This window comes from Nyctereutes procyonoides, unplaced genomic scaffold (assembly GCF_905146905.1).
Source record: "Nyctereutes procyonoides isolate TBG_1078 unplaced genomic scaffold, NYPRO_anot_genome, whole genome shotgun sequence".
In the NCBI taxonomy this organism is placed as follows: Eukaryota; Metazoa; Chordata; class Mammalia; order Carnivora; family Canidae; genus Nyctereutes; species Nyctereutes procyonoides.
The window spans coordinates 1,501,943-1,510,674 of NW_026575125.1; the positions used below are offsets into that span (position 1 = coordinate 1,501,943).

Sequence of the window (8,732 nt, forward strand, 5' to 3'; positions counted from 1 at the left end):
GTAAGGCTTTCGGTCAACAGTGGGCTATTGGCAGTTATGTTTCCGGGGTGTCAATCGCTATATGTGGATTTTCGACTGTGTGTCGGTCAATGACCCTAATGCCACGTCGTTCAGGGCTGAACTGTAATTGAATCCCTGTCTGAAAAATTACCTTTGGTGCATCCCATAGAAACTTCCAGCATCTCATCTTGTGTGGGAAATAGTGGGTGTCAGGGGTGGATGGTGGGAGCGGTCAGGCCTGCCTTTTCAAGTCTTTGCAGAAAGGGCCATTTGGCACGAGATTCATTTGATCTTATTTTCCCCTGGCAAAGAGTTCTCTGTCCTTGTGGTTAAGACTAGTTGCCCGAGGCCGTCTGCAGACTAACAATGCAATGGTTATGTTTCTAGCAGCCCGCGGATAAAGCAGAAGGTGACCCGTCTCTGGAAATTTTGGAACCAAGCCAGGAGCCCCCTGTGGATGTCACCGGGGACCCCAGTCCTCAGGATGCTTTGGAGGTGGTACCCTAACTGTCTTGTCTGGCACTCCTGGTGGACGCTAGCTATCCACCATCTCTGGGGCCGGCAGCACTCGTGCGGCAACTGCTACCTCAATTTCCAGCTTGATTTGGTTTGAAATAAGACTCAGCCTGCATCTCTTGGTACTTCTGATTTGTCTCTCTCCTTCCTGGCATTTGCGTGGGGTGCTTGGTCACTTTATTTCCCATCCTTAATCACTGTGGCCTTTCTCTCTTTGCACACTTTTCTGCAAAACTGAATTGACATTCAGGGCTTTGCTGTTCTGTACGGCGAGCATGGGTACAATTGCCCAGCGAGCCATTGTCTCAAATGAAGAGGATGAAAGCGAGAAAAATCTGGGGATGAATGTTTTGAGCTAAAATGGTGCTAGTGGTACCTTTCCTTCCTCTTCTGTGTTCTTGTCTTAAATGTTCTTCTTTCTGTGGATATGTTTAATCAAAGCAATTGCAAAACAATTTTCTTTTTCTAACAGTGATTGAATGACACCTTTTGGTTTTTAAGTAAAGTTAATATGGCTCCAGATTCGGGTATTGGGTCTCCGATGAAAGTTAATATTGAACATGTGGCCATTTGAGAGGCTCTAGCAGCATACTATAGACAGGGGGGCTTATGCACATGGTACATTTATTTCTCACAATTCTGAGGGCTGGAAGTCCAAGGTCAAGGTGAGATGCGCTTCCTAGTTCATAGACCTCCATCTTCTTGCTGTGTCTTCCCACAGAGCAAGGGATGAGGAAGCTCCCAGGGGTCCCTTTTATAAGGACACTGATTCCATTCATGGGGGTTCCACCATCATGACCAGACCACCTCTCAAAGGCCCCCCTCCTCATACCATCCTATTGGGGATTGGCATGAATTTTGAGGGAGCACAAATATTTAGTTTATAGCAATAGTCGCCATATGGCCTATTATGTAATACATATTTTAGTTTGTACAATGCCTCTACTAGAATTTACTGCTGGAGGAAACATGTACGCTTTTCGTTGCCTCTTTGTCAGTGTGTTAAATGCCAAATGCGGTATTTTGAACTTATTTCCAGAAGTGTCAGTGACAGGGTTTCTTCTCAACCTGTGCTGTCCGGCATGTGGAACATGAGCATATTCAGCTCCTGTGCTATGGCTCTGAGGCTCTCTGATTCGGATAAATAGTGGTTAGGGGGTAACACGGTATGGGGGTGCTGCTGAGCAGACCTCATGTGACAGCCCAGCCATGTGGTGTGGTGGGTTTGGGACCATTGGTGAGCTCATTACCTTCTCTGATCCATGAAGTGGATAGAGGGGTGCCCACCTGAGAAAGTGGGAGATGGGGGTGGGGATTAGACCCAGGAGTGATTTAGAAGAATCCATGACAGTGCCTTGCTCATAAGGATCAGCACCACCCCACCACCAGGGCTTTAGCCTGGCTGTTCCCGGCAGATGGCACCAGGAACACTCGCACCTTCTGGGGCGATGCACCTGCATGCACCTGATGCATCCCGATGAGGGGGTGTTGTGAGCACCCGAAACAGGCACTCCACTACTTGTCTGCTTAACTGGGGCACGTTCACTTTCTCCTCCTATGTGTGTCTTCACTGTCGTGTGGAGGACCCTCACTGTTTTGTATAATACCGTGTGTCATAAAATCAAGGGAGTTTGTGGTTTTCCTAGATATGTACCTCTTCTTGGTATCATGGATGATGCGATCACTACACTGTTTTGTGTTGGGCAGTACTGTAGCATGTGTGCTATGCGTCCTGTTCATTCTAGAAAGTTTAACTTCCCAGACATGCACTGAGCCTGAATCCAAGTGCTCTTAGAGGAGAGAAGGGCTAAGGTATGCTGGAAAAAAAAAAAATTTAACTCTTGCTATTATTTCCTTGACCAATAGGATGGCTATGTTTGAACATAACGTTTGGAAACAAGGGTAGGACATGGAAAGTTATCCATACAAACTCTTCAAAGACACCTTCAAAAAGTTAGAGAGTATGTACCATATGCCCAGTGGTATCGAAAGTCGAATTGAACCATCTGGTATTATCCCACCAACGCACACGGCGTCTGGGGAGTACCTGGGTGTCCCCTGTAGCGTCTGTGGGTGTGTATATTATCACCACGTGCATATTTCTAGATGTCTTTTCCTAATCCTTGGTAAGAAATTTTTAGAACAAACGTATTTACTACTTTTGTTGGCTCATTGGGTGCCAAAGAAAAGGTGAGTGTGTTTGCACATGTGTGTGTTTATATATTCTCGCATATTTTGGCCTTAGGAAGATAAAAACCGTGCCATCTGCAAGCAGAAAACCACTGGGGTTATTGCTGAAATGGCTTTGCCGGGTGGTCCAAACTACTATGGGCTTTATTCATATATGGCAACCATTCTCTTGATTTCACGTAGTTTCATTATATGCGGTGATGCAAGACATTGAGGTTTCGGGTGCGTGGAAGCATTAAATAGGTGCGAGTGTGTGCGTAAATCAGTTTAGTGGCCAGAAATTAAAACACTTCTAACGCAAAAGTGAACACATGTAGAATGGTATTTTGTAAGACTTCACAAAACGTGGCCAGGAAAAGCATCGTCTTCAAAGAGTGTGATATTCAGCTCAGCACGTATTTTGTTCAGAAGAACTGAGCTTCATTTGTAGAACCAGTGGCTAAAGCGGACATTATGTCACCCCAGTGATGGCCTCAAAAACTGTCTCCTGTCTGTCTGTCGTCCCTAGGTTGACCTGGCCGTGTCGGTTTTCGAGATTTCCATTGAAGAGAAGGTCAAGGAGCTGAGTCCCGAGGAAGAAAGGAGGAAGTGGGAGGAGGGACGCATCGATTACATGGGGAAGGATGCATTCGCGCGCATCCAGGAGAAGTTGGACCGGTTTCTGCAGTAACCCGAGCGGTCGTGTTACGCCATGTGTGGTTAGACAGTGTTCTGTTGCATGATCCCGTGAACGCGGACATCTCCTCCACGCCCTTCAGAGGGAACAGGTGTTCAACTATGTGCCTCTATTTGCGGCTGACCAACTTGAGTGCCTCACAAAAATTATGTAGACCGCCAAAAACTCAGCTTAAAGCCCCCTACCTCCCCGCTCCCGCCCTGCCGATCCAAGCTACCCATGCCTTCTTGGCTTCCCTGAGCTGCCAGTTCTTTTCAGCAAATGGGAGCAGGAATAAACTTCTGGTAGACCCTTCTTTGTGCTCTCTGGTCCTGCTCCAAAGAGCTCTGGGATGCTGCCTTGGGCAGGTGCTACCATGACCTATCCTATGTAGGGTTAGACGTCCCTGCAGATTCTCTTCTGTCCCTGAGCTAATGACACCAGTGTATGTATTCAGGACCTCAGGAACCCTCAACAATGGAAAGTCCTTTCCTTGAGGACTAGGGAGACGTTCAGACGAGGGTAAGTCTCATGGAGACACTACAGCTGCTATTTCTCTTCTGCCAAACCCAGTGGGACTGCCAGGTGCCGTTGACGGATGTCCAACGGGAAATGCTGGAGGTAACGTGGAAGGGAGACTCTAGCTGGCTTGGGACATAGAGCGTCGTCTTGGTTTGGGAGAACCAAGGGTTTACTCCAGCTGGTTCTGATGACACCTCATCCACACTAACAGGATCTGGGGAGGCTCTTGGTTTAGAGGCAGATCCGTTTGCCATCCAGTGCACTTCACTGCTCTATGCTGGATATCGCTACCTCAGTCCCAAGTAGTGAGTCAAGTCACTGTGTTCTCTAGACCATTTCAATGCACCTGTTTGGGGGAGAATATTCACTTTTATGAGACTGGATGCTGTAGGAGAAATCCTCATCTTCCGAAGTACCCCAATTTTGTGAATTCATGCAGTGTGTTGGAACAGCTCACAGGGTCACTGCTCATGGCCACCACAATCATAATTAGAAACAGGCATCACTGTCCTAAAGAGAGGGAAATGTGTGTGTGTGTGTATTTTTTTTTTTTGAAGTTAGAATGCATTATCATGCACATGGTGTGGGACATCAAAAGGTTTCATACAGATAGGTTTGGACCAAGTGGTGTTGGCCCTGCTATAGTTGGGTGGGTGTGTTTGGCCACATTTTACATCATGTCGAGCAGGTGAGCCCTTGGGTAGGGGAATCTGGGGGAGTGCATGACATTAGTTGTGATGTGAGCTTCTGCAAGATGTGAGTTATGGAGGGGTTGTTTCCTTTACGTCTGGGTGGCTAATGGTCTGCAGTCTTGGTTGGCATCACACCTAGGATGCTTCCAGAGCTAAGTGAAGATAGCCATATGGATATAGCCTTATAGGGATAGAGCTGGGACGGTCATCAGCCATTAGAATGACACTATATTTATTCTGGGGAAAGACCGTGGGTGCTGTGTGCTGTGGTGTTGGGTTATGGAAAACAGGAGCCTGGGTCTGACATACTGAGAAGGAGGAAAGAGTCCAGATGTTGGATATTTGAATCTGGTTCAACTTCTGTGTGGAAGAGAACTCCTGTTTCTGGACACAAGTTCCTTGCTTTAAGGTGTCCGTTCAACACGGACTTCTGTTCTGCATTCTGGTCTCTATCTTCTGATGTGAATGGATGTTAATGCACTTCAATTAAAATTTTAAAATAGCGACATGGTGTCCCTTCTGGTGTGTGTTTGCGTGCGTCCTGAGCCATCAGAATGATATATTATATGTAACAGAGGGAAGGGATGTGGGTGTCTTTGTCCTACACTAAATTTAAATCACCAACATTTTTTTTCCCCCAGAATTCCTAATTGCAGTAAAATGTGTAGAGCTATTTACTTCTCAGTGTGTGAAATTCCCTAAGGTCTCTCTCTAGGGAAGCTGCCCATTTCCTAACACTGTTTTTCAGTGTCGTGAATTCATTCATTCATTCACTAATTCATTCATTCACTCAGTCTATCCATCCATCCAACCACCCATCCATGTATCCACTCATTCATCCATCCTTTCATCCATCCATCATCCATTTATCCACCCATCATACCTCTTTCCATCCATCCATCTACTGGTATATCCATCCATACACCTATCCATCTATCCTTTCATCCATCCATTATCCTTTCATCCAGCCATCATATTCCTATTCAGCCAGCCACCCATCCATTCATATATCCATCCATCCACTCACCCATCCACACATTCATGCATCCTTCCTCCAGTCATCAATCTATCCATCCTTCCACCCACCCATCCTTGCATCCATCCTTCCATCCACCTATCCACTCATCCTTTCATCCATCCATCTACCCATCAGTCCATCCACCTAACCTTCCATCCATCCCTCCACCCATCCTTCCATCCAATCACTTACCTATCCATCCAACCATCCACTCATATGTCCATCCATCCGTCCATCCATCCATCCATCCATCCACCCATCCATCCATCCATCCCATGGTTATTGAGTTCTCTGTATGGCAGGCACTGTGACATGTTCATATGTCATATCATGACGTATTCAATAAATGAATAGTTCATTCTGAGGTTTCTAAATAACATATTTGTAAGAGGTATAATATGGTGGTGTTCTTTGAATAATGCCAACGCCAGAATCTATTCTACATAAAGTCAGGACTACACGGTTGTAGAAGTTGAATCCGCAAGAGATTTGACCTGTACTATCACTAATATTTTGGCGCATTAAAAGAGGCTTGTGTGGGTTTTTTTTTTTTACATTGTATTTTCCTAGTAGTATTTTCCAATTATTATTTGGGGGCAGGAGGCAATGGCATGTAGGAGAAGCACTTGTAGATATCCTGATGTTGTAGGGTGGGTGAAGGTGCTTAGATGTAGAGGAACAAAGTATAGTGTCCTCAGTTGGTCGTATCCTGCTGAAACCATTGAGTGCTACCTGAATGCACACAAGCAGCCCGAGTGCTGATGGGTTTTGGCATTGGACTGCAGACAAGTTGAAGCAGAACGGGGGTTCTTTCTGGCCCCCACTCCTGAATTAGGAAACACAGACCAATTACCATTTTACATGCTTATTAGTCATTTGTATCTTTAGTAAAATGACTGCACGTCTTTGCTCATTTACCGGATGATTTGTCTCCTTATTATGGATTTGTATTCATTTGGAAATATTTTTCTCCACGGTCCCGCAGCTTATCTTCTCCTTTTCTTCACGGTGCTCTTTGAAGCACTCAAGCTTTGACTTTTGATAAACTCTCATTTATCAAGTTTTGAATAGTAGATCAGGCTTTGGGTATCCTTAAAAACAAAAATCTCTTCCCAATCCCCAAAAAACAAAGATTTTTGTCCTGAGTTTTTTTTCTGAAGGTTTTTCAGATTCTTCTCCTAGCGTTTAGGTCCCTGGTGGACTTGGCGTTCATTCTTGGAGACACTGTGAGAGGTAGAGTGTCCAAATATGTGGGGTTTTTGGCACGTGCCAGTGAGCGCCCCACTGGATGTTTAACCAGCTGATCTTTGGGGCCACCCAAAGCTGAGCACATTCTGCAAATTTTCCCCAGTTTGGATACTGGAGTGCACCCCCGGGACCCCTCTGGGCGTGCTCACACTCAGGCAGAGCTGGCTACAAGGGCGTGGGAGGGGAGGGCAGGCAGCCCTGGGGATTCAGCAACATCCGACACCGCGTGCAGAGCTCCCCATTTGCTGTGTGGGAGGAAACTCCTCTCAAGCTGGCTCAGAGCGGACAGCGGAGGGGAGGGGTCTGTCCTGCCCCTTAGTTAAGCCACAGCCGGTCTAACCGGTGAGGCTCCTTGCCAATGTTTCACCATGAGACCAGAGCCCTGGAGACTGAGCTGGGGCTTGTCCGGTCAGGTTGTGAATGAGCTCTGAGTGCCCGAGCCCTGCTGTGAATCCCGCTTACCCCAGAGGGTCTGCACCCAGCTCCCTGTGCCTGGGGGGGGGGGGGGCTTTCCCCCATCCTCTCCACGCCCCCACCCCCTGCTGGGCGTCCCATCTTCTGCCTCGGTTTTGCATTTTGTTGTGTATATTTTTGCATTGGAGCTCGATTTGCCAACATACAGCATAACACCCAGTGCTCATCCCGTCAAGTGTCCCCCTCAGTGCCCATCACCCAGTCGGTTTTGCATTAAAAAAAGAAACACAGTGATGTAGAGCTGGATACTGATAGTGTTCTGTGAGCAGAGACATTTCACTGGAAAAGACTGACTCACAAGAAGATAAACAAGTCATAAAGGACGGAAAAAAAAAAAAGAAAAAATCCCTGGAGGAGATTTCTTGTAGAAATTCCTGACGTTTATAAATGAACGGCAAGGGCTAAATATGTTTAAGAAGTCACTTAATTTGGCAATGAAATGACGTATCAAAGACCTTGGTCAGGGATCCCTGGGTGGCGCAGCGGTTTGGCGCCTGCCTTTGGCCCAGGGCGCGATCCTGGAGACCCGGGATCGAATCCCACGTCGGGCTCCCGGTGCATGGAGCCTGCTTCTCCCTCTGCTTATGTCTCTGCCTCTCTCTCTCTCTCTCTCTCTCTGTGTGTGTGTGACTATCATAAATAAATAAATAAATTAATTAAAAAAAAAACTTCAGACCTTGGTCAAGTAAAAAAAAAAAAAAAGGCTGTCTCACCTTCAGGCTGAGATGAACCCTGATTCTAACACTGGGGCTGATATGTGCCCACTTGAAAGAGTGCATCTCTCAATTCCCAGTTCTATCTATGGATGGAAGCAGGGGTCTGGGGTTAGGGCTTCTGCAAAATCCCCTTTGCTGGGGCTGACTCGACTGGGAGGAATGCCCTTCTTCCTGCAGCCCGGAATGTCCACGTCATGGCTGGAGCTGCTGCAGCCATCCTGAGGCCATGAGGCAGAGGACAGTAGAGCGTGCATTTGCAATGAAGCTGCCAGCCCGCGGTTGCTCCCCTCCGAGAGCACACATCCTTCTCTCACTTATGGCATTTATTCCTGATGTCTGTTACTAGCAGCCCCAAAGTAATTTCTAACTCGTAAGATGAGGACAGAGGGATGGTGAATGTAACGTGTGGGGTCACATCAGCCACTCAGGAGATCCTCCAATCCTCAACACCAGACATGGAGCTGGTTTCTCTGTTAGCCAGAAAGACGAGGCTGGGAAACATCAGCCTCCCCTTGTGTAAGGCTGTCCGCAGACGCAGCGAAACCCCAAGGATGGATGCTTTAAAATCAATGTGTACAAAAATCGGATCCTGGCATCATGATCACTCCCGAGCTTTAGGAGAGGAGCAGGACTGGGGGCATTACTGGGTGTCCACTGCCCACTCTGTGCCCAGGACACGGTACTCAAGACAGGGAAACCCA

At 47.1% G+C, this 8,732-nt stretch overlaps 1 protein-coding gene across 3 annotated transcripts in view; it reads left to right on the forward strand.

Annotated features, from left to right (window-relative positions):
• Nucleotides 1-5,081, forward strand: part of GYG2 (glycogenin 2) — a 40,190-nt gene extending 35,109 nt beyond the window's left edge. The window contains exons 10-11 of one of the 3 annotated variants that reach the window (XM_055337691.1): nt 388-495; nt 3,215-5,081. In XM_055337691.1, the coding sequence (XP_055193666.1) occupies nt 388-495; nt 3,215-3,376 (270 nt within the window). In that variant the 3' untranslated portion in view covers nt 3,377-5,081. The remainder of the gene's footprint in view (nt 1-387; nt 496-3,214) is intronic. The other 2 variants (XM_055337692.1, XM_055337694.1) reach the window with 2 other exon arrangements.
• Nucleotides 5,082-8,732: the final 3,651 nt, after the last annotated feature.